The 24,670-nt window shown below is 46.5% G+C and overlaps 1 protein-coding gene across 1 annotated transcript; it reads left to right on the top strand.

The window, feature by feature from the left end:
• The first annotated feature begins 506 nt into the window (after window positions 1–506).
• Window positions 507–19,715, top strand: ASB13 (ankyrin repeat and SOCS box containing 13). The gene is made up of 6 exons (XM_030216996.1): window positions 507–835; window positions 8,329–8,516; window positions 8,852–9,002; window positions 11,694–11,828; window positions 16,002–16,193; window positions 17,794–19,715. Exons 1-6 carry the CDS (start codon window positions 766–768, stop codon window positions 17,919–17,921), a joined length of 864 nt encoding a protein of 287 aa, XP_030072856.1. The 5' UTR covers window positions 507–765; the 3' UTR covers window positions 17,922–19,715.
• Window positions 19,716–24,670: the final 4,955 nt, after the last annotated feature.

The raw sequence follows: 24,670 nt of genomic DNA on the forward strand, positions 1-24,670 counted from the left end.
CATCAGTGATGTCACAATGGCTTGATTGTCCTATATTTGGCTTACTTTTATTACATAGCTCTTTGAGCATGGACTGTCTTTCTTCTATGTTTGTGCAGCACTGCGTATGCCTTGTAGCGCTATAGAAATGCTAAACAGTAGTAGTAGTAGTCTATCACACTGTCTCACATACGCACTTGCACATTCTCATTCTCACACACTCTCTCACAGACACAGTCACAACCAGACTCACTCTCTCTCTCACACACAGTCAATCTCACATACACACTCAGAGGAAAACCTTGCTAGCGCCCGTTTCATTTGTGTCATGAAATTTTTTACTAGTTTCTAATAATCGTTTGCTGTTGTTTTGGGTGTACTAAAATGGCGGCAAGCTCCGCCTCCTGCCTTCAGCTCATCCAATGGCCTAGCAGGGCTCGCTCACTTCGTCTCCTCTTTAATCCAACCTACTACTCTTTATTATCATTTCTATAGCGCTATGAGAACTTGCTGGGGGAATGGGCTCCTTTGCTATTGGCCTTTTTCTTATTTACCTCGCTCTGTCATGTTTAAATAAAGTTTATACACAGCAGTAAACCAACAGCGCCCTCGCGCCACCACGAGCTGCGCGGACTCCGCCTCCCACGCGCTCTCTCTCCACTCCGAGAGTCCGCGCGCGACGCGACCCCTAGTCCCTGAGGTCACGTGAGGGAGGCTTAGCTAAGCAGCAGCAACAGAGTCACCGGGAGCGACGGAGCCTGGTGGGGACTGGGAGAGAGGGGCAGAATGGAGCTGACGGGCGGCTCTGGGACCGAGTCGGCCGCGGAGTTCGGGTCCCTTTTCCGGGGCGACATCGGTGAGCGGAGCGCGGCTGTTCCTAGAAATGGCGGGCGAGAGGCCAGCCGGGAGGGGGGAGGGGCAAGCGTCAGCGTCACTGCTGGCCTAGAGGAGCAGAAAGGGAAAGTGATCCGGTGACAGGGGGAGGGGCTAAGAGAAGGGAGAGTGGGAGGAGCTGACCCTGGACTGAGGAGAAGGGACTGTGTCCATCTGGCTGGAGGGGGAGGGGCGGAGCTCGCCCATAGAAGGGAAGGGAGAGAGGGAGGAGCTGACCCTGGACTGAGGAGAAGGGATTAGGTCCATCTGGCTGGAGGGAGGGGCTGGGCCAGGGAAGGGAGAGTGGGAGGAGCTGACCCTGGACTGAGGAGAAGGGATTAGGTCCATCTGGCTGGAGGGAGGGGCTGGGCCAGGGAAGGGAGAGTGGGAGGAGCTGACCCTGGACTGAGGAGAAGGGATTAGGTCCATCTGGCTGGAGGGAGGGGCTGGGCCAGGGAAGGGAGAGAGGGAGGAGCTGACCCTGGACTGAGGAGAAGGGATTAGGTCCATCTGGCTGGAGGGAGGGGCTGGGCCAGGAGAGTGGGAGGAGCTGACCCTGGACTGAGGAGAAGGGATTAGGTCCATCTGGCTGGAGGGAGGGGCTGGGCCAGGGAAGGGAGAGTGGGAGGAGCTGACCCTGGACTGAGGAGAAGGGATTAGGTCCATCTGGCTGGAGGGAGGGGCTGGGCCAGGGAAGGGAGAGTGGGAGGAGCTGACCCTGGACTGAGGAGAAGGGACTATGTCCATCTGGCTGGAGGGGGAGGGGCGGAGCTCGCCCATAGAAGGGAAGGGAGAGAGGGAGGAGCTGACCCTGGACTGAGGAGAAGGGATTAGGTCCATCTGGCTGGAGGGAGGGGCTGGGCCAGGGAAGGGGGAGTGGGAGGAGCTGACCCTGGACTGAGGAGAAGGGATTAGGTCCATCTGGCTGGAGGGAGGGGCTGGGCCAGGGAAGGGAGAGAGGGAGGAGCTGACCCTGGACTGAGGAGAAGGGATTAGGTCCATCTGGCTGGAGGGAGGGGCTGGGCCAGGGAAGGGAGAGTGGGAGGAGCTGACCCTGGACTGAGGAGAAGGGATTAGGTCCATCTGGCTGGAGGGAGGGGCTGGGCCAGGGAAGGGAGAGTGGGAGGAGCTGACCCTGGACTGAGGAGAAGGGATTAGGTCCATCTGGCTGGAGGGAGGGGCTGGGCCAGGGAAGGGAGAGAGGGAGGAGCTGACCCTGGACTGAGGAGAAGGGATTAGGTCCATCTGGCTGGAGGGAGGGGCTGGGCCAGGGAAGGGAGAGTGGGAGGAGCTGACCCTGGACTGAGGAGAAGGGATTAGGTCCATCTGGCTGGAGGGAGGGGCTGGGCCAGGGAAGGGAGAGTGGGAGGAGCTGACCCTGGACTGAGGAGAAGGGATTAGGTCCATCTGGCTGGAGGGAGGGGCTGGGCCAGGGAAGGGAGAGAGGGAGGAGCTGACCCTGGACTGAGGAGAAGGGATTAGGTCCATCTGGCTGGAGGGAGGGGCTGGGCCAGGAGAGTGGGAGGAGCTGACCCTGGACTGAGGAGAAGGGATTAGGTCCATCTGGCTGGAGGGAGGGGCTGGGCCAGGGAAGGGAGAGTGGGAGGAGCTGACCCTGGACTGAGGAGAAGGGATTAGGTCCATCTGGCTGGAGGGAGGGGCTGGGCCAGGGAAGGGAGAGTGGGAGGAGCTGACCCTGGACTGAGGAGAAGGGACTATGTCCATCTGGCTGGAGGGGGAGGGGCGGAGCTCGCCCAAAGAAGGGAAGGGAGAGAGGGAGGAGCTGACCCTGGACTGAGGAGAAGGTATTAGGTCCATCTGGCTGGAGGGAGGGGCTGGGCCAGGGAAGGGAGAGTGGGAGGAGCTGACCCTGGACTGAGGAGAAGGGAGGAGGGAGAGAGGGGAGCTGTCCCTGGCTTGAAGAGAAAGAGCTGGTCCTAGCTCTGGGAAGGGGGGTGGGATTGACCGTGGACTGAGGAGGAGGAGGACTGACCCTGGACTATGTCCATCTGGCTGGAGTGAGAAGGGGGGGGGGGGGCTGTTCCTGGCCTGAAGAGAAAGAGCTGGTCCTAGCACTGGGAAGAAGGGAAGGTAGAGCTGGAGGGGCTGATCCTGGACTGAAGAGGGAGGACTAGATCCTATATGGAGGGACCAGAGCTGGTCCAGGTTCTGGAGACCCGGCATTGAGGGCGGGGAAGAGGGAGGAGATCTGGTACTGGGGAGAAGAGAAAGGGAGGCGCTGTCCCTGGTCTGAACAGAGAGAACTACGATGTTGAGGAAGGAGAACTGGCCCTGGTCCCAGGGAGAAAGTTGTGGAGCTGACCTGGTCTAAGGAGTGGGAGCTGCTCTGGCCCTGGTACTGAGGAAAAGGGAGGGCAGAGAGGGTGGAGGAAAAAGAACTACAGTATATTCAGTCACTCTCAAGGGTGAGGGAGAGCTAGATCTCATATGTAGGGAGAAGAGTTGGTTTCAGGGGAGGAGATCTGGCTGTGGTCCTGGGGATGAGAGAAGGGAGAGAGGCTGGCGCTAGTATTTGGAATGGAGAGGAGCTGGCATGGATTACACTATTCGTAGAAAGGTTGGCAGGGTGAAGCCTTTGGGTTTGTACACACATAGCAGGGAGTTGCAAATGCCAGTCTGTGTGGATCCCAGTTACCAAGTAACAATGAGCACAACTCAGTCATCCCTTATGCTAATAGTTGGCAATATAGTAGGGGGCTGAGGTTGTGGCTCTCTCTCCAGGAAGCGGCCGGTCTCCTCCTTTTCTATGTGTCTTATACTGCTGATCTCCAAAAAAGAGGACCAGCGCTAACGCAAATTTTCTCCATAATTCTTTATTACAAATCAGCACTGACCGACAAGGCCATGTTTCGCGACAGCATCAGGGACTGTCATCAAGTCACAATTCACTCCCCCCCCCCCCCTGATGCATTTGCGAAACATGGCCTTGTCGGTCGATCTGTTACTTTAAGATCTGATGTGTAATAAAGAATTAAGAAAAAAAATTGCATTATCGTTGGGGTTCTTTTTTGGAGTTGTTTGCTGGGCCCCTGTATTGAGATCATATCTACTATTTTGAAATTGATTTATACTGCTGATCGTCAGTACCTTGTGTCTCTTTTTTTATTTGTTTCTTTTTAAAGAGTTTTTGTATGGAAATAGCTTATACTTACATCTAAATTCTTGGCTTGTCACTTTTTTTTTAAATAAATAGAGGAGAGGCACATGCAGAGAAATTTCTGCCAGGTTTCTGACCTGAACCTTTTCCAAACTTGCTTCCTTTTTCCCCCCATTGCAACTAGAGTGGAAGGTGGATGCTGATGCTGGCTTTGACCTGGTACTTTTTAAGAAAATTATCCTTGGTAATAAAATGAATTATATGCAGTTTTCAGTGAGGGAAAGCAACTGCCTCTTTCTTCCCAGAGTATAAAGGGTCTGAAAAAGAGTATGATGTTGGATAAGTTGGAGATCTGACAAAAAATTTAACCCAGAACTAGCAAGTTGTAGGTGATACATTTAGTCCAATACAAAGGTATCTTTGTTAACCTTTATTTCCATATATTCTTTACCCAGAACTAAAGCCTGTTTTCTGGGATATACCTGTACTTGATCTGTAAATGTGTGGAACTGCAGTAAAAACACCTCTGTCAACCCTCATCCATGTACACACACACACAGCAGTCTGCTAAGCTTTCTTTCAGGTTGGAAAGTAGGCTACCAGTGCAGGGAACAAATTAGGCAAAGGAGTGTGCACCCTACAGAAAAGGTGAAAAATGTAGATAATGCTTGATGAAAAAATGTATAAAACAATAACAACAACAAACCAGGAATATGTATAAGACTGGGAAATAGTAGGAAAATCACTGGGGTGGCTCCTGCAGCTCACATCCATTGACCAGCAAAGGGAGGGGCTAGTGATAGAGATTGCTAAGGGAGAAAATGGAGGTCAAATACCTATCTGCCCTCTGCCTAAAAAAATCTCTATTTAGGAGTGCTATTGAGTATATCCAATTCTGCATTCAGCTGTGCAAAAGATCCCTGGTGGAGTCTTCCACAGTCTGTGCTTGCTGGTTCTGTTGCATTCACAGGCTGAGGAAGGAAAGAGAAGGAGTTGTAATTATGACTAAGGGTAACACCTGGTGGCCAAATTTCCCCCTGGTGATATGTGGTTCCAGAACCGTTGTATGGCCATGACCTCAACACCTTTGCTGCAATGACTAGACTAGGATCGGTAGGGAAAATAGGGGAAATATCACCATGTAATTGTGAATGAAGGCTCATTTTTTTTCAGAAATTCAGTACTGGTTCTGGTGGAACTAGAAACAAAGGAGGAACTATGAGATTTAAAAAAAAAAAATACTCAATGGGGGGTCATTTGATAACAGGATGCCTATGTGAGAAGTCCATAGGTGTCTGTTTTAAAAAGGCAACTTTGTGCCTTTATTAAACAGGCTCCTATCACCAGCCTGAGTAGCACAAAATGCAAGTATCACAACTTCTCTTCCACTCTGCCCAAACTATGCTCCTGGGAATGTACAGATTGTAGAAAAGTAGGTGCCTTCTTTCTGTGAATCTTCTTTTTATGCTTGGACTAGGAAAAAAAGGCCCGTTTCTGACACAAATGAAATGGGCGCTAGCAAGGTTTTCCTCGGAGTGTGTGTGAGAGTGAGTGTGTGATAGAGAGAGAATGTGTGAGTGTGTGACAGAGAGCGTGAGACTGGGTGCGAGAGTGTGTGCCAGGGGCCCCCTCCCTCCCTCCCTCCCTCCCAGTTTCAGGGTCCGCCCGCCCCCCCTCCAAGTTCCAGGGTCCACCCTCCCTCCCATCCAGTTCCAAGGTCGTTACCCCCCCTCTCCCCCTCCCTCCCTCCCAGTTTCAGGGTCACCCCTCTCCCTCCCAGTTTCAGGGTAGTTGCCCTCCCTCCCACCCACCCACCCACCCAGTTCCAGGGTAGTTGCCCCCCCTCTTCCCCCCTCCCTCCAGCCACCCTGCGATGCTTAAGTGCAAAATTAGGGAGCTGTGTAGTGTAATAAAACGCACCTGCAACGTTGTGGAGCTGACTCCGTGGCTTCATTGAAGTGAAGGGTTGGTTCGTAAGGTTCGTCAGTCTGTCACCATCTCTCTCGGCCCCGCCCTCGCGCCTCTGATAGGTCCGCCGCCCTCGACGTCAAAACGTGATGACGTCGAGGGCAGCGGACCTATCAGAGGCGCGAGGGTGGGGCCGAGAGAGATGGTGACAGACTGACGAACCTTACGAACCCTTCACTTCAGTGAAGCCACGGAGTCAGCTTCAGAACGTTGAAGGTGCTTTTTATTATAGTAGGGATGTGCTCACACAATTTTGTAAAAGCCCTTCTCTACTTGTAAGATCAGCTTTACAAAATTACTCCCAACTTGTGCAGGTGGTGATTTGTTTTCCTGGTTAAATCAATAGTTTGTGTCAGGGTTGGGTTTATTTGTTGTTGTTTTGTTATATCAGTAATATCATTGGGGGGAAGGGTCGGAGGGACTTTTACTAAGCTGTGGTAGAGTTTCTAGCTCGTAGTAGAAATCAGCTGGCAGTAAACGCTGAGACACCCATTTCTACCGTGAGCTAAATACGCTACTGCGGCTTAGTAAAAGACCCCCCTAGTGAGGTGTGCAGTAAAAAAAAAAAAAAAGTTGAGATCGTTGGGAAGCTTCCTAGAAATACCATCTTGTAGGTACATTTTGGGGTGGAGCGGAATCGGAAGGCCCTTCAGGATGTAAATATCTGAAACTATATAATTATATTCCTATGTGACAAGAAAGCATGCGTGAATGCCTGAATGAAAATGGGGAATGACAATTTTAATGAAATGGTAATGCAGCTGGTTGTTTTTGGAATATCATGGTTCTGTGTAATAATCAAATAGTTTGAGTAGAGACTTATGTTATTTAATGGGTTTTTTTTTTTATTAAAATGTGAGATTTTTGATTATTTTCTTTTAAAATATTTTAACATGGCACTTAGTGTCAGGATGGAACGCAGGCTTTCTTCTTCCTTCAGCCTAATAAAGGGTTTCTTTCATAGTACAGATGCCAAAGAAGAGTTAAATTAATTCAACCAGCTGCTACTACTCACATTATCATTCCTCATGCCTCTTCAGCTGTTCTAGGGAAATCAGGCAGTAGATTTATTTCTTGATTTTATGAATCGCTCTTTCAAAAATAGCCCGGGTACGATGTAGAGCATCAAGTGTGTAAACAATAAGGGCAGAATGTAAATATCCTGTTCTTTTTGTAGAGTTTATCTTGTTTTATACGATTTTATGGATTTTTTTAAAAATGCTTGTGAATTGTAATTCGCCTCTGGTTCAATATTCAAAGTGATTTAAATTGCTTGGAGCCAGCTATCTGCTGATATTCAGCAGCACTTAACCGGACAGTGTCTCTGGATAGCAGTACTAACCAGCTATGTTGAAAGTAGGCAGCAGAGGGGCATTACAGGGGGGGTGCAGTCCAGGAGGAACTGGGAGTTGGGCTGGTACTGGCAATATTCAGTGCCAGTGCCCACATAGCTAACCAGACATGAGGGACCGCATAAATAGCAGTCCTAACTTTAGCTATGCAGGTGCTGGCATTGAATATCAGCCGGCACCTGCATAGCTGTTATGGCCTGAAACTCATTGATCCCCCTCCAGCCCCTCTAAGCCCCAGAAGGCCCGCTCTCCTGGTGGTCTAGTGGTCCTTAGGGCAGGAGAAAACCCAACATGCACCTGCTGCTTGCGATTCCTAGAGATCGCGGTGGCCATTTTCACCTAGGAATCACCGGGAGCGGAAGCAAGTGGGGTTCACTCCCACTACAAGGATTACTAGACCACCAGGATTAGTAGGTAGGCCCAGAGTGGGAGCCTTCTGAGGCTCAGGAGGGGCTGGGGGGATTGGATGTGCTTGGGGGGGGGGGGGTAGGTAGATTGGATTATAGGGCTTGGGGAGGGGGACTGGGATATGTTGGACTCTGCTTTTGTAGGTCTCGGCTGATATTCAGCCAAGATCCTATAAGGAAGGATCGGGGGGAAGGGGAGAGGGGAATGGAACTTGATATACCGCCTTTCTGTGGTTACAATCAAAGCGTTTTACAATACCACTAGGCTACTCCTCCAATGAAGGAGCCTGAGACACCAGCAAAATTCAGGAGATCTGGAACAGAGAGAAAAGGGGGTTGAGAATGGCAGAGAAATGAAACAAATAGAACAAAAGGAAGAAATGAACCAGAGGCATTTAGTTGAGAAATGTTATTTTGATTTTAAAAGAAATAAAGTAATAGTTCCACACAATTAAATTTGATATAAAACAATAATTTTATAAAATTTGATTATAAAACAAGGCTAACGTTTGAAACTACTCTACACTGAGCAGCAAGAGGAGGGAAAAAAGACCCCCCCCCCCCAGCACTGTGAGCTTACCTGCTGAGGGCTGAAGCATCATGCTGACTCCTTCCCTGTGCTTGTTTGTAGGTTTCTGGGCTGACAGGACACCTGTTCACGAGGCAGCCAGACAAGGGCAGGTCCAGCAGCTCCAGCAGCTGATTGACAACGGAGCCTGTGTGAATCTGGTGACAGTGGACTCCATAACCCCCTTGCATGAAGCCTGCTTAAATGGGCAGACACAGTGTGTGAAACTGCTGCTCTCTGCAGGTGCCCAGGTTTGTAATGCCATGAGGCGAAATGCCAAAACTTTACTCTGTCTCGCACGGTCTGAGCTACTGATGTAGGTCAGAGGAAGGGAAGCAATCATTGGGTACTCTGGCCCCGTTCAAAAAGTGACCTACTGTGTCTGGTGGAGGAGGGAGAAGCGGGATGGAGAGAATTAAAGGTGGGTTGGGTATGTGTCGGGCAGTTACATGTACAGATTATAGAATTTAGACGTCTAACTGCCTTACAGTTTGGCACAAGTATGCGTTGGCATTTTATAATACAGGGGAATTTTGCAATTAATTCAAAAGGAAAATCCAGTATGAATACTCCTTGCTCCCTTCAGGTGGATTCCAGGAACATTGATGGTAGTACCCCACTGTGTGACGCGTGTGCCTCAGGCAGCATCGAGTGTATGAAGCTACTACTGGAGCATGGAGCCAAGGTGAACCCTCTTCTCTTCACAGCGTCGCCTCTCCATGAAGCCTGCATGAGTGGTGAGTGCAGCTGCCAAACACACACATCGTAAAGCAGGATAAATTAAATTTATCGTAGAATTAACGACCCTTGCAGAGTCCCACAGCAGAGTTTTACTCATTAGTCCCCTAACTCTCTTTTTGTGTAAGGAACATCTGTGGTTTCTATTTAAAAAAAACAAAAACTTTATGGCCAATATTTAGAGCGATTTACCCAGGCAGGAAAGGTTTCTGCTTGGTTAAATCGCTCTTTCCCGTCTCGGTCTCTGATATTCAGTGGCACTTAACCAGAGAATGCCACTGAATAGCCAGCACGGACCACCATAGCAACTCTCCGCCTAGTGCCAGGGCAGCACAAGTCAAAGTCGGGATGGACCCGGAAGTTATCTGGGCTCTGCTGATATTCATCTGTGGCTGGATGGTTATTCAGTGCCAGCATCTGGATATCGGATGGTAACTGGATAACTGGCAGCTGCCCAGAATTAATCTGGTGGTGGGGTTAAATAACTGGCAATTGCCCGATCCAGGTATTAAGTGCTAGTTCCTGAATATAGCCTGGCTCTGACTATCTGGGTCTAATTCAGCCTGCAGTGATTAGTGTTTATAAAAACACTGCCTGCCATTGGCTGAATATCTACCCTTTTGGTTTTATTAACTCAAGAAAGCGGATTTGGTTGGAATGGTGCCTGCAGGTATATGGTACTAAAGGAGGGAAAATAACGTAGTGGAGGAGTGGTTAGGGTGGTGGACTTTGGTCCTGAGGAACTGAGTTCGATTCCCGGGACAAGCAGCTCCTTGTGACCCTGGGCAAGTCACTTAACCCTCCATTGCCCACCACATTGAGCCTGCCATGAGTGGGAAAGTGCGGGGTACAAATGTAACAAAAAAAAAAAAAAACACGTTAGTTTCTTTTTTTTTTTTTGTGAGTGGGGAGTTTGTTTGCAGATTTAGCTGCCCTTTAACCCCTTGTCTGAGCCAGTTAGGAGTGTGTCCAAGAAGTCCACCAGCAGTGTAGAACTGGGGATGGTAACTGAAGGCAGGAATCCTACAAATTTACTTTACTTTATTCAGATTTGCTGTACCGCTTTACCCAACAAGAGGAACTAAGTGGTTTACAGGCTAAGTCCAGAAAGATTAGGAGAAGAACTACAGTTCAATTGACAGGACAGTAAAACATTCATACCCAGTTAAGTAGTAGGAGGGAGACGAGAGTAGACAGGGTGGAGGGAAAGAGAAAAGGGTAAGGGAGACAATCACGGAACCTCTTTTAGCGGCAAACCGTGAAGCCCATTTTAAAGAGCCAGGTTTTGATGGATGATTTAAAATGGAGGAGGGATAGTTCCCTACAAATCCTCAAGGGGAGTGTGTTCTAGAGGGCAGGAGCAGCAAAATAGAAAGCAGAGTTCATGGCATATTTATGCTGGGCTTGTCGTGGTCCTGGGAGAACTAACCGGTGGTGCTTGAGGGACCTAAGAGAGTGAGAAGGGGTGTAAGGAATGGTGAGCGAGGAAAGATAAGAGGAAGTCCAAATTGAAGAGCCTTAAAAGTGAGTGATAAGGTCTTATATTGAATGTGGTAGTAGACTGGGAGCCAGTGATGATTCTTGAGGGGTGGGGAAATAATGGCAGATAAGACGGATGGCTAAGTTTTGAAGGGTTTGAAGCTTCTTGATAAGCATTTGAGGGATGAGATAAGGAAGCCTGGTCAAGGGAGTGAAAGGAATCGCGTGAGAAGAAAGGTCGCACAGAGCGGACTTGGCGGAGGGTAAAAACATCTGGATTTAAGAAGAGTTGGGATTTGAGGTGTGAAAGAGAGGTTAGAGTCAAAGGTGACACCCAGATACTTAAAGGAATCAACTGGGAAATGGCAGACCCCAGAAGACGGAGTGGGCAGGATGGTTTGGAGATGTGGTGTAAACCAGCAGGTAACGGTTTTGTCGGGATTTAGAACAAATTTATGTGAGGAAACCCAAAGTGTGACAGAGTCGAGACAAGACTGCAGAGCAGAAATGTTAGGAGCTTCGGGGTTTTATGTTGAGGAGAAAGAGAATATCATCTGCATATATAAAAGTAGAAATGGTGAAGGTTTGAATAAGAGTGGCAAGAGGGCTGAGAGGTTGGAGAACAGTGAGGAAAGAATAGATCTCTAGGGAATGCCACAGTGAACGGAGTGGGATGAAGAGGAGGAGGAAGCTGTGAGAACTGTAAAAGACTGATCTGACAAAAAGGAGGTGACCTAATTCAGAACAGTGCCAGAAATACCAAGGGAAGGACAGATGAAAAAAGAAGGGAGTGATCGATAAGGTTGTATAGGGTGGAAGGATCTAAAGAGACAGCAAGGGCACATTGCTGCAAGGGCACATTGTCAAGATTAAAATTAATCTCGCTGAGTACACTAGCAAGGACACTTTCTCTGCTAAAATAAGATTGAAAACTCGATTAGCAGGGGTGGAGCGCAAGGGATTTTTCATTGAAAGATGAGAATTGATTAAATAAAGTTCTGAAAATGTGTGAATTTACATAGCAGACTGGAAGACCATTGCCTCAACCTGATTGGTCTTCCTTGAAGCACCCAGCTTACTGGGACAGCCATGAAATTCACTGGACATTTTTCTTGATACTACTGGGCCAGATTTTAATGCGAGTGTTCTCTGTCTGTGGTGCATCAGAGTTCGGTGACTTTCCTGACCTTGAGCTTATTGGATTTTTATAGGTAAAGCTGATTGCGTGAGACTTCTGATAGATGTAGGTGCGAACCTGGAAGCTCATGATTGCCACTTTGGGACCCCACTGCACGTGGCATGTGTGAGGGAGCATCTGGATTGTGCCAAAATCTTGCTCAATGCAGGTATGGTGCGTGCTCTAACCTTTTCCCAACTGAACTGTTCCTTTGTTGGTTCTGCCCATGAGAAAATGCCTTATTTCCAGTTTTGTAGAGACCTTTCTGAATTTCGTAGAGTTTGCAACAGGGTAAACACGTTCTATTTTTTAATATAAAGTTTGAATTTTTAGAGTCTGCTTCATCGAGGCCATTTCCCATAGATGGAATAGGAGAAAAGCCTGGATGAATTAGATTGGAAGCCCTCTGGGGCAAGGAAAAACTCATTCTGCCTGATATGTAATCCACTTTGAGCTCAGATTTGTAAAGGCGAGTAATTTAAATCCAAAGGCAGTATCTTTCTGTTCTTTACTATTGTAAGAATGCCTCTGTGTTAGAGCGCTTTAAAATAATATGTTTTCTCCCACAGTCCCTCAGTTCTTAAATTCTCAAATCCAACCCTTCATTTCAATAATTTTTATCTCTTAGTGTCCTCAGTTGTGCACATTACCAAGATTACTGAATGGCCATGGTTCCTGCAGACCTTTCTTCATCGGTACACTTTATCCACCCTTTTTTTTTTTTTTTAACTTATTTAGCACTATTCTTCACCTTTATATTTTTTAATTATCAATACTCATCTTTGAAAAATACATCTTATTTATTTATTGCATTTGTACCCCACATTATCCCACCTTTTTGCAGGCTCAATGTGGCTTACAGGGTGTTAATTTGGTATGATCATTACATAGTATTAGATACAGTCGGTAATAAAGTTGGAAGTAAAAGAGGAGTTAGTTAGAAGGTAATGGGTAAGGTCGTGTCGAAGTGTTTTGGAGCGTTTGGGTGATGTACTGAGTAGTATGATTCATCAAGGATTGTTTTTGTATGCTATGTTGAAGAGAAATGTCTTCAAAGCTTTGTGGTTTGATTCATCGAGGATTATTTTTGTAGGCTTTGTTGAAGAGAAATGTCTTCAAAGATTTGCGAAAGTTGGTTAAGTTGTCTGTGGTTTTCAGGGTCTTGGGTAGTGCGTTCCATAGCTGTGTGCTTTTGTACGCAAAGGTAGTAGCGTATGCCTGTTTGTATTTGGTTCCTTTACAGCTGGGGAAGTTCAAGTTGAGGAACTTACGGGCTGGAGCATCATGGAGCATCAGTGGCTGCGCTGATTCTTAAGCTGCTGTTCTAACATCTGGGTTACTCCTCCACTCCACTCCACAGCCAGTAGGGTCACCTCACGCCTGGAATAGACTTCCCGAGCCTATACGACTAGCCCCGTCTGTGGCCGTTTTCAAGTCCAGACTCAAAACCCACCTCTTTACCGCTGCTTTTGACTCCTAACTCACTTGCCCTGTCCTTTATCCTCACCTCTTTATTCCCTTACCCTTAATTGTTCTGTCTGTTTACCTGTCTTTCTAGATTGTAAGCTCTTTGAGCAGGGACTGTCTTTTGTGTGTGGTGTACAGCGCTGCGTATGCCTTGTAGCGCTATAGAAATGATAAGTAGTAGTAGTAGTAGTAGTGATCTTCTGGCATTTCTGGGTGGTAAGTCTATTAGGTTCAGCATGTAGATTGGGGCCTCTGCGTGAATGATTTTGTATACGGTCGTGCAGATCTTGAACTCAATTCGTTCCTTGAGCGGGAGCCAGTGTAGTTTCTCTCTTAGGTGTTTTGCGCTTTCGTATTTGGGTTTTCCAAATCAAGCTCAGGGGTTGATGTTACTGCCCGACATGCATGTTTCGCCCTTAACAGGGCTGCTTCAAGGACTGCCCCCCTTTTGCCGTTTAGTGCAAAGGGGAAGATCCTTTAACTGTAGAGCAGAGCTAGAGCAGAGCTGGCGCTAAACGGCAAAAGGGGGGGGCAGTCCTTGAAGCAGCCCTGTTAAGGGCGAAACATGCATGTCGGGCAGTAACATCAACCCCTGAGCTTGATGTATTTTTCAAAGATGAGTATTGATAATTAAAAAATATAAAGGTGAAGAATAGTGCTAAATAAGTTAAAAAAAAAAAGGGTGGATAAAGTATACCGATGAAGAAAGGTCTGCAGGAACCATGGCCATTCAGTAATCTTGGTAATGTGCACAACTGAGGACACTAAGAGATAAAAATTATTGAAATGAAGGGTTGGATTTGAGAATTTAAGAACTGAGGGACTGTGGGAGAAAACATATTATTTTAAGGCGAGTTGTTAGAAGCTCCACAGTGATTATACAGAGAAGGAAGCCATTGTGATTGTTTCTGTGTTAGAGCGGCCAGCTCCAGAGTCATGCGTAGATCTGTGTGTAAGCATGCCCACAATAAGTATACATGAAGTGTGTCCAAATGCATTGGGTCTGAGGATCATGTTACCGTACTTATTTTGGTAATCTTGAAAAGCAGACAGAATTTTGTCCCTCAAAGCAAGAATTAGCCAGCCCTTCTGCTTAAGCAAACCAAAGACGGTCTCTGCAGGAAGGGCCACAGGATAAAACACAAAACTTTCAGGTTTATTCCACTTGCTTTTTAATAACATATTAAACTTTACCAAGATCTCTTAGGATAAACAGATTTAAGTGAAAAGCTTAAATGTTAACATGCAGTTCATGCTGTACTCCTGCTGAGAATAATCCTGATTTTGTGTGTTTCCTAAATGTTAGAAGTTTGAGCAAACACAGCTCTGCTCCTGTTTGCAGCTGGCATAGAGTTTCTTGCCTATTCTCATCTCCAGAGACCCTACAAGATTGTGCCTGCTGTCGCTCTGTGCTTCCTTAAGGGCTTAGTCTCTGTAGTAGCTCTTTCCCCCTCTGTTCTTTTTGATGTTCACACAGATAAACTTACACATGCTATCACATTGGGCCGAGGATGATTTGAGACCTATTTGTTTGATGCTCCTATTTTGCTGATTCTCAGTGAAAGAATCCACAATGCAGGGCCAGCTCAATGGCTAAGTGGCGGTTTCTCTGCATTCCCAGATGGAAGGTCCCCAGTTCAAACTCCAAGTCAAGGCTTCTGTTCCCCAGGTCAGCTGCAGGTGCTGTAGAGGCAGTGTTCTTGAGCCCCTGTCACAGTCTCGTTGCTTAATGTAACACCTGTTGCCCAGAATTAGGGCTCAGGTTTTGAAAAGGAACCCTGTGGCATGAATCCCAGCCGAATGCTGTCGCTGCAGTGAACAGATCCCAGCCGTAGCATCAACTGAGTTGGAAGTGCAAAGGAACAGGAGGAAACTATCATCAGGTTGAAATAAAATCCAAAATTCATCACAGTGTACATTCCAAAAGCAGGACAGACCTAACACTTGCCTCCAAGAACTACAACATATGGTCCTACTCTGGCCCTGATGTTCAAAGCCAAATGTCCATGTAGTGGCAGGTGCTGTACAGATATTAGTGCTGGCCACTATTATCTGTGGATATTCAGCAACACACACACGCGCACGCACACACACACACACACACACACACACACACACACACACACACACACACACACACACACACACACTCACACTCACACTCACACTCACACTCACACTCACACTCACACACACACACACACACTCACACTCACTCTGCCCAGTAGTGGTCAGTACTGAGCAAGTGGATACATTTTCCTACACATATTTATTCTGAAATAGATCAGAAAGAGACAGAAGGGGAATAGTGGTGTAATTTTATTACATTCCAAACCAAAATATTTCAGAACTTTACAATGGCAGGAGCTTAATTTCCTCCTGTTTCTGGTGGTTTTCCCATTGTTAGCTTGCTGTAGTCATTCATTCACAGCCACCCAAGTATTTTTTCCTCTTCTTCAGCTGCTCTCTTTCCCTGTAGCTTTGCTGTCTTAGTTTTCAGTACACCAGTGGTTCCCAAACCTGGACCTGGAGGCACCCCAGCCAGTCAGGTTTTCAGGATACCCACAATGAATATTCATGAGATAGATTTGCATGCAGTGGAGGCAGTGCATGCAGATCTCTCTCTTGAATATTCACTGGGGGAATCCTGAAAACCTAAATGGCTGAGGTGCCTCCAGGACCAGGTTTGGGAACCCACTGCAGTACACAAATCTGTGCTGAAAGCAATCAGTAGGCGTCACTCTGGAGCAGGTTTTAGGATTGTTTAAACGTGATCCGAGTTCACTAAACATGCCTACTGAAAAATCCTAGATTATGTGCGAGATTTTGGATTTTCAACTCATCTTAAACTAACTTTTTTTCATTTTGGTTCCAGGGGCCAATGTGAATGCAGCAAAGCTTCACGAGACAGCTCTTCACCATGCAAGCAAGGTGAAAAACAAGGATCTCATCAAACTTCTGGTGGAATTTGGAGGAAATGTTTATGCCAGGGACAACAGAGGGAAGAAGCCAGCTGATTATACGTGGCCTAGCAGTGCCCCTGCAAAATGCCTGGAGTATTATGAAAGTATGTTTGCTGGGGGGGAGGGGTGGTCTGTGTTATGGTGGCTCTAGCACTGCCTTTACCTCATAAGTGGTACTGGCCTTCCTTTCTCTTTGCTGTTCTGCATTGTATCTGGAAGGAAGTGGTGTCAGGAACAGTGCTTGCTATGGATTGGGGATGATGAGGACACAGTATGGGGTGGTCACACTTGTTTGCAGTTCTGGTTGCTCTGTCTCAAAAAGACAAAAAAGATATAGAGGAACTGGAAAAAGTTAAGTGATGGAAAGCTAAACAGATGAGAGATTTCCAGCCTGACAAAAGCTGAGAGGGGATATAATGAAGGTTTATAATGAAGAAGGTGTGAAACAAGTTAAGTTATTTACCCTATCAAATTATTCTAGGGGACATGCCATGAAACTCATTAGTAGCAGATTGAAAACAAATTTAAGAGATTGTGGGGGTAATATTCAGCCTGCGGCGGTCAGTGGATTTGAAGCCAAGGGTTGAATTAAGCCCGGATATTTAATGCCAGGCCATGTCAGGGCTCCAGCATTGAATATCCAGGTAAGTGGGGTCACTTGGAAATTAACTGGGCATTGGCTGATTTTCATACCGTTGTCTGGTTAGTTCACCTAACTTTATCTGCTTACTTAACTGGTTAGCAGACTGAATATTACCGCTATCCGACTCCACTCAAGCTCTGCCCCTGCACTGCCCTGGCACTGACTGGACAGTGCTGTGGTGGTCAATGGCAGTATTCAGTGCCACTACCTGCTTAAGTGCCACTGAATTTTGGCAGATGGCCAGCAACAGGATTTAACTGGACAGGAGCCAGGCTGTGGAATTGTGGTCAAGGCTGGTAGCATAAATGGGTTTGACAAGTTTTAAGAGGATAGGTCCATTAATGTTTATTAGCTACATGAATGTGGGGATTTAAAGAGCTTTCAGTTTTCCCCCTCTGTTCAGATCAGTGCGGAAACCTCTGATATACTGTCTGCTATCTATCTGTGGGCTGCACGTGGCCAGTGAGACCATGGAACATATATGTAGAAAAGAGCCCACACAAATGTCATTAACCAGAGTTTTGTTGTCAGTGGAACCGTTGAAGGATAGAATGCGACAAGTGTTAGCAACTGTTTGGAAAGACAGAAGTATATGGTAACAGATCATTCCGGTAATAATCCACGTTCATTCAGTCATCACATTGAGTTTTGCTGGTAGTGAATTATATGGATTATTTCTTAATTTTCTGTGTGCAGCCTGCTAGGAATAGTACTGACATTCATGTGGCCCTTTGTATAAAGGTTGCCTACTTCTGCATTCTATAATTAAGACATCTCCCTTTGCTGCCTAAGGCACTTTAAGAGGTTGGCATGTGTGCGCTTGTGATTGGTACATACATCCAACTTGCTTGCGTACAACAGAAGTTGAGGCATAGTCCTGAGAACCTAGAGACTTCTAGTTTCGTCTGCACCGTTCTCTGCTTGACCTTGAGCGAATCACCTAATCTACTGCTGTAAAAAGAGAATCTTGTGCACAATGACTTTGTCTCGGTCATTTTTGTGTGTGTACTGCTATGGCATTTCAGCTGTGAATGGTTTTTTTTGCTGCTTTTCTCTTTCAGAGATGCCTATGTCCTTGTCTCAGCTCTGCAGGCTCACCCTGAGGAAAGCTGTTGGCCAGCGAGGACTGGACAAAATCGCCAAGCTAAATATCCCTCCAAGGATAGTTGCATTTCTTTCATACAACTAAAGCACTTGGAGGACAGTTGGAAGCATCATTATCTTTGCATTCTGAAACCTGAAGAACGAATACTCAGATAATCGATATTGTAATTTATTATGTTTGATATCAGTGGTATTTATTGTGAAGCAGAAGATTAATCAGTCCTTGCCATATCATCAAGACTTTTCTAAAATGCAATAGAAAGGGGCAGATACGGATCCTGCCTCTATTAAAGACATCCCATTTTGAAGGCGATGACTATTGTTTGTAGCTGGCAGCGTGTGTTATGTCATTCTCTCTGTCCGTAACTCTCTTGCTGTCTACACCTGTGTGTGCTTTTGTGATTCTAGCCATTTCTCTATATAGCCAGCTGCTCAAGAGAATGGTGCACACGGACTGGTAGCTACTTGGAAGATAATGCTGCAGGCAGAACACACTTAGCTTGTCAGGATGTGGAATACCTGAGTTGCTGACCGTGTTGGAGGAAAACCCTCTGTGCGCTTCTTTGCCATGTTGAATGTATTTTGCAGTACAAAACAATGTAGAAATAGAACAGGAGGTCCACCGAGCATGTGGGCAGTAGCTCTGTTGAACAGCCTTGTCTTTTACATGTATTGCTAGTGCAGCCTTCTAGAAAGATGGCTGTGAAAGTTATTATTTATTGTAAAATGTATTTTTCTTGCCAAACTGTTGTGTAATTAATGTGTGTCTATAAGAAAGGAAGCTAATATTTTCCCTGAAATTGCTTATCACACTATAGACCCCTGTGTTTTAGTTAGTACCCGATGGAGGTACTGTTCTTTCTGCACATATTCTGCTGCCATGACGTCTTTCATTCAAACTGGATAGTCTAAACAGGCACGCTGCTTGGGACACTGGCCCCCCTGGCCTCGGTTCAGCAGAATATTTTATTTTTATTATCACATTTCTGTACCACCTCTTTGATTTAAAGAATGATCAACGTAGTTTGTGCCGCTGAATATCAGCAAAGACCACCACAGCACTCTTTGGTTGGTCCTGGGGTGAAGTTGTAGTGGAGCCAGAACTTACCTGGTTACTGGTGAGTGTCGGTCCACTAACTGGGTAAGCACCCAGATAAAGTTAGGGCAGCAAAACGGCCTTCTTAACTTTGCCAGGCAGTAATGCAAGCACAGACCTGAATATCAGCCGGCACCTGGATAACTTTGGTGGCTGCCTGTGACCTGGATAATGAAGGTCATGCCCAGATTAGACCTGACATTAAATATCCAGGTCAAATTCAGCCTGCAGCTGTCAGTATCTTTAAATTTGTTGACCACTTTGGGATGAATAGTGGTGGGATTAATGTTAGTGTAAATAATCCAAGGGTGAAGTTTTGTAATCGATGGAGTTTGGTCACGGTTACCTTAAGGTTCCCACAGTGAATCTTCACCTCTTGGGGAATTCACAGGTTAAGATTCTGAGGAAAGAACAGATGGAAAGCATCTGTAGATAAACTGGAACAACAAGCTGAAGGAGAAGAGCCAGGAAGATGGTGGTGGAAATACAAACAAAAGCCGTTCAGTGCAAAAGGAAAGGGAAAATACTGGAACACTTTGGCAAAGGTGAAAGAAAGGGATCAGGAGGAGCATTGGCAGAATGAAGGAGACAGTACTGTCAGCGAAACCATGAAGGTGAATAAATATACCCTTTCCAATCTAGCCAAAAAGGAAAAGGGTTTATAATTTGTTACCACTGAAATCTCTCTAAACCTGGACGATGTAATGGCACAGTTTGACAAATTGAAGAGTAGAAAATCGCCTGGACTGGTTGGTATTCATCCCAGGGTACTGATAGAATTAAAAAAGGAATTTGCAGAACTATTGTTAGTAATATGTAATTTATCTTTAAAATCAAGCATGGTACCGGAAGATTGGAGGGTGGCCAATGTAATGTTGATTTTTTTTTTTAAAGGTTCCAGAGGAGATCCAGGAAATTTTAGACCGGTGAGTATGACATCGGTGCCGGGCAAAGTGGTAGAGACTTATAAAGAACAAAATTACAGAGAATATTCAAAAGCTTGGAGTAATGAGATGATAGCCAACATGGATTTAATGAAGGAAAATCTTGCCTCACCAATCTATATTTCTTTAAGGGGTGAACAAACATGGATAAAGAAAGGTGAGCCAGTTGATATTGTGTATCTGGATTTTCAGAAGGCGTTTGACAAGTACTTCAGGAAAGATTCCAGAGGAAACTGGAGAGTCATAGGATAGGAGGTAGTGTTCTGTTGTGGATTAAAAGCTAGCTAAAAGAAAACAGAGTAGGGTTAAATGGTCAGTATTCTCAATGGATAAGGGTAGATAGTGGGGTTCCCCAGGGTTCTGTGCTGGGATAGTTGTTTTTTTAAACAAATTTATAAATGATCTAGAGATGGGAGTAACCAGTGACGTAATTACATTTGCTGAAGTTGACTCTCCCTAGTACTCCATATACCCAGTGCAGGATTAGAGTGATATGTCAAGGTTTTTGGAGGAAGATAACTGGCCATGCCATTCTTTCTGTATTGTGGGATTTGTATTCAGCATTCCCAAATTGTTATGAATCAGGAAGGCATGTTGAAGGTGGGTCGGGATGCTGAGATGCAAAGAGTCGCATTCATTTGTGTACCTCTGGTTGGATAGGGCTGCTCTTAATCTTGTGATGTTATAATGAAACATATGCATAGCCAATCAAAGCAGTTTGGTTTTGTACAGAGCAGCTGTATATGTTTATCAACAAAGCAACAGGTTTTATCTCTCAGTTGAATATTTGAGCATTCAAAAGAAATATGTATACATCCAAAATGCATCATTGTGGATGTAGAGAATGGCATGTCCCCGCGGGCTCTCTCCCTGTTCCCCGTTCCCACTGGCTCTGTCCCTGTCCCCTCATCTGCACAATCCTCAAATACGTATCATTTTATATTTAAATCGTTTCATTATAAAAAGGAACAATATTCTGTACAACCGTTCTAAATAAATCACAAATAGAAAACAAGAATAACAGGTGAAATAATCCCCCCCCCCTGTCACCCTCTTCCCTTCCAACCTCAACAGTGTCCAACTTCTCCTAATCCACCCTGTTAAAATATCCAGGGGGACAAAATATAACCCACTGTATGCCCTAGCAGGTGAGAAATATGCCCTGTGAAGTAATGGTCATAAGAGTCTGATCAGCAGACATGACTCTTGTTACCGCGTCAAAGGCAGACAAGATAAAAATGTTATTTAACAGTGCTTTATTTAAATCCAAAAGCAGTTCCTGCAGTTTTTTTTAATCATTGAATTCAGTTGAAGGGGGGCAGCCTCAGGAAAGATGTCAGGAAGTATTTTTTCACGGAGAGGGTGGTGGATGCTTGGAATGCCCTCCCGCGGCAGGTGGTGGAGATGAAAACGGTAACGGAATTCAAACATGCGTGGAATAGGCATAAAGGAATCCTGTGCAGAAGGAATGGATCCTCAGAAGCTTAGCCGAAATTGGGTGGCGGAGCAGGTGGGGGGAAGAGGGGTTGGTGGTTGGGAGGCGAGGATAGTGGAGGGCAGACTTATACGGTCTGTGCCAAAGCCGGTGATGGGAGGCGGGACTGGTGGTTGGGAGGCGGGAAGTACTGCTGCGCAGACTTATACGGTCTGTGCCAAAGCCGGTGATGGGAGGCGGGACTGGTGGTTGGGAGGCGGGAAGTACTGCTGCGCAGACTTGTACGGTCTATGCCCTGAATAAGGCAGGCACAAATCAAGGTAAGGTTTACACATATGTTTGTCTTGTTGGGCAGACTGGATGGACCGTGCAGGTCTTTTTCTGCCGTCATCTACTATGTTACTATGTTAGTTGCCAGTTGTCTTAACATGTATTAAGTTTTTACATATTGATACTGTCATTTTATAGATGCTGTTCCTTCTAGTTGAACAACCTGTTTAAAGCTAGTTTCAAGCTTTTAGAGAATGACGCGGAGACAAACTTTGTCTCCATCCCCCATGGGCTTTGTCCCTGCCCCGTCCCCACAGTTAACTGCGTTCCCCATCCGTGTGTCATTCTCTATGAGGATGGAATGGGAAATAATTTGGAATACAAGGAGGAGAGGTGGGATCATCTTTGTTCTGTGTGTGTGTTCCACCTAAATAAAGGAAAACGGCCAGTGTTGGGTACAGATTTGAACTGATGAGTTTGAATTTAGTCACTGTGCTCTGTGAGTCAAAGTTCTAGCTCCATTCTGACCCTGTTTTGTCTAGATTTTCTTGACATCAGATTCCTCCACTGTAAAATCTTTGCAAACTTCTTAATTTGCACTTGTATAATTTTGGGGCTCCAGTTCCAGTGCACTTCAAAATAAAACATCAGCTCTGGCATGCTGAAAACTGTGTGTAGTCCTTTTTGTGTGAGAGGTGTACTCTGAAATGATCAGTAGATGGAGGAAACATGGAACCCGAATCTCTTAGAGTAACACTTCATGAGGGGCATAATCGAACGAAAACATCTATCTCCATGGGCGTTTATCTCCGAGAACGGGTCTGTGAAGGGGCGGACCGAACCGTATTTTCGAAAAAAATAGACGTCCATGTTTTATTCGACAATTTGGGAGCTGGGCGTTTTTGTTTTTCAGCGATAATGGAAAATGAAAGCGCCCAGCTCAAAAACGAATAAATCCAAGGCCTTTGTTCGTGTGAGGGGGCCAGGATTCGTAGTGCACTGGTCCCCCTCACATGCCAGGACACCAACCGGGCACCTTAGGGGGCACTTTTACAAAAACAAAAAAAAGGTAAAAGAGCTCCCAGGTGCATAGCACCCTTCCCTTGTGTGTTGAGCCCCCCCAAATTCCCCTCAAAACCCACTGCCCACAAGTCTACACCATTACTATAGCCCTAAGGGGTGAAGGGGGGCACCTACATGTGGGTACAGTGGGTTTGGGGGAGTTGGACGACTAAGCATTAAGCAGCACAATTGTAACAGGTAGGTGGGGATGGGCCTGGGTCCACCTGCCTGAAGTCCACTGCACCCCCTAACAACTGCTCCAGGGACCTGCATACTGCTGCCAGGGAGGTGGGTATGACATTTGAGGGTGAAAATAAAAAGTTGTGAAACATCATTTTTTGTGGTGGGAGGGGGTTAGTGACCACTGGGGGAGTCAGGGGAGGTCATCCCCGATTCCCTCTGGTGGTAATCTGGTCATTTACGGCACTTTTGGGGGCCTTATTCGTGAAAAAACAGGGTCCAGGAAAAGTGCCCTAAATTCTAGCTACAAACGCATACTTTTTTTCCATTATCGGCGAAAGGCACCCATCTCTGTTCGGGTGGTAACCATGCCCCAGTCCCGCCTTCACCACGCCTCCGACACGCCCCCGTCAACTTTGTACGCTTCCGCGATGGAGTGCAGTTGAAAACGTCCAAGTTCGGCTTTTGATTATACTGCGTTATTCGTTTTTGTGAGATAAACGTCCATCTCCCGATTTAGGTCGGAACTTGGGCGTTTTTCTCGTTTGATTATAAGCAGGCATGTATTTTTATGGTAATAAAATGCAGAAGCTCTGTGAAACCATAAACAAGTTGTCTCCCTCTGCCTTTTTGTTCTGATCTGTTAATGAGGATATTGGTATTCCTTCTCTTCATGTATCCAAGTCCCTGCAGAAGTCCATATAAACAGCGTCTAGGACCATTTTCTATACCATCAGTAAAAAATGCCCGTTTCAAAAGGGAAGGAAACGGGCGCTAGCAAGGCCATCCCCCACCCTCCCTCGCTGTTCCAGACTCTGCCCTCCCTCTGTTTTCACCCCCCTTCTGCGACCCTGTCGACCCCCCCCCTTCTCGGCGAAAACAGGCCCCCGCCGCCGTCCAGTACCTGTGCTGACGGGGGTTGGGGTCCCCCGTCAGCACAGGTACTGGACAGCGGCGGGGGATGGTTTTCGCTGAGAAGGGGGGTTGACAGTGTCGCGGAAGGGGGGTCCAGTGGGCCGTAACATGGGGGGGTTGTAATCGGAGGGAGGGCGGAGTGTGGAACTTGGTGGGCGAGGGGGGGGGTCTGTGATGCCCCGCTCCCTGCCACTTGCTCCGAAGTGGCAGGGAGCGGCGCAATGACTGCTGATTCCCAGGCAGGGGGAGGAGTAGGGAAACATGCTCCGCGTGTTTCCCTACTCCTCCCCTTGCTTTGGTATTAGCTGTCACTGACGTCATTGACGTCAGTGCGTGCCTGCCTAGCAGACCACCCCTGAGGGAGGCACGGTCCCAGGCACATTCGAACGTTGGAGGTGAGAATTATTATATAGGATGGGGTAGGCTTTCTCCACATGTCAGTGTATCTCAAACTTGTGATCATTTCTGCTCCCCCCACCCCCAGGATATGCCAATATGGTTCGTGCATATTTATTGGGGATGGGAGGGGGGAGTATAGCAACAAGGCACAATCATGAGAGAATTAACTTCTAGTTAGCTCTGCATCCTGAAAGGAACATTGCATGAAGCAACACCGTGGTAGTCACTTCAACACTTTTCAGTTGGAGAGAAGGATATTGTGGATCCCCAAGACATATTTGGAGTTACACAATAGTAGAGTGCCTATTTGTGCATTACTGCTGGCTTTTATAGAACTGTGTGTACCGACAGCAGTGATTGTGTGAACCATGTGATGATCTTGCAGCAGCCCCAGAGCCGTTCCCTGCTTTGTTATTGTATATGGTTGCTATGTTGGGCTCTGTCTTTAGATTGTACAAGTTGCATAATCTATAGTGACAGCTGCAACAGTGAAACCAGTATATCTGGATGACAGTAGGTAAGAGGCTGCTGAT

The sequence above is a fragment of the Microcaecilia unicolor genome, chromosome 10, assembly GCF_901765095.1.
Source record: "Microcaecilia unicolor chromosome 10, aMicUni1.1, whole genome shotgun sequence".
NCBI classification, from domain to species: Eukaryota; Metazoa; Chordata; class Amphibia; order Gymnophiona; family Siphonopidae; genus Microcaecilia; species Microcaecilia unicolor.

Excerpts from the sequence above, each read along its gene's own strand:
- ASB13 (XM_030216996.1), top strand. The coding sequence starts at position 766 with ATGGAGCTGACGGGCGGCTCTGGGACCGAGTCGGCCGCGGAGTTCGGG. Across the intron at positions 8,517-8,851 it reads TGCTCTCTGCAGGTGCCCAG|GTGGATTCCAGGAACATTGA; the intron begins GTTTGTAATGCC and ends TGCTCCCTTCAG. Across the intron at positions 16,194-17,793 it reads ATGCCTGGAGTATTATGAAA|AGATGCCTATGTCCTTGTCT; the intron begins GTATGTTTGCTG and ends TTTCTCTTTCAG.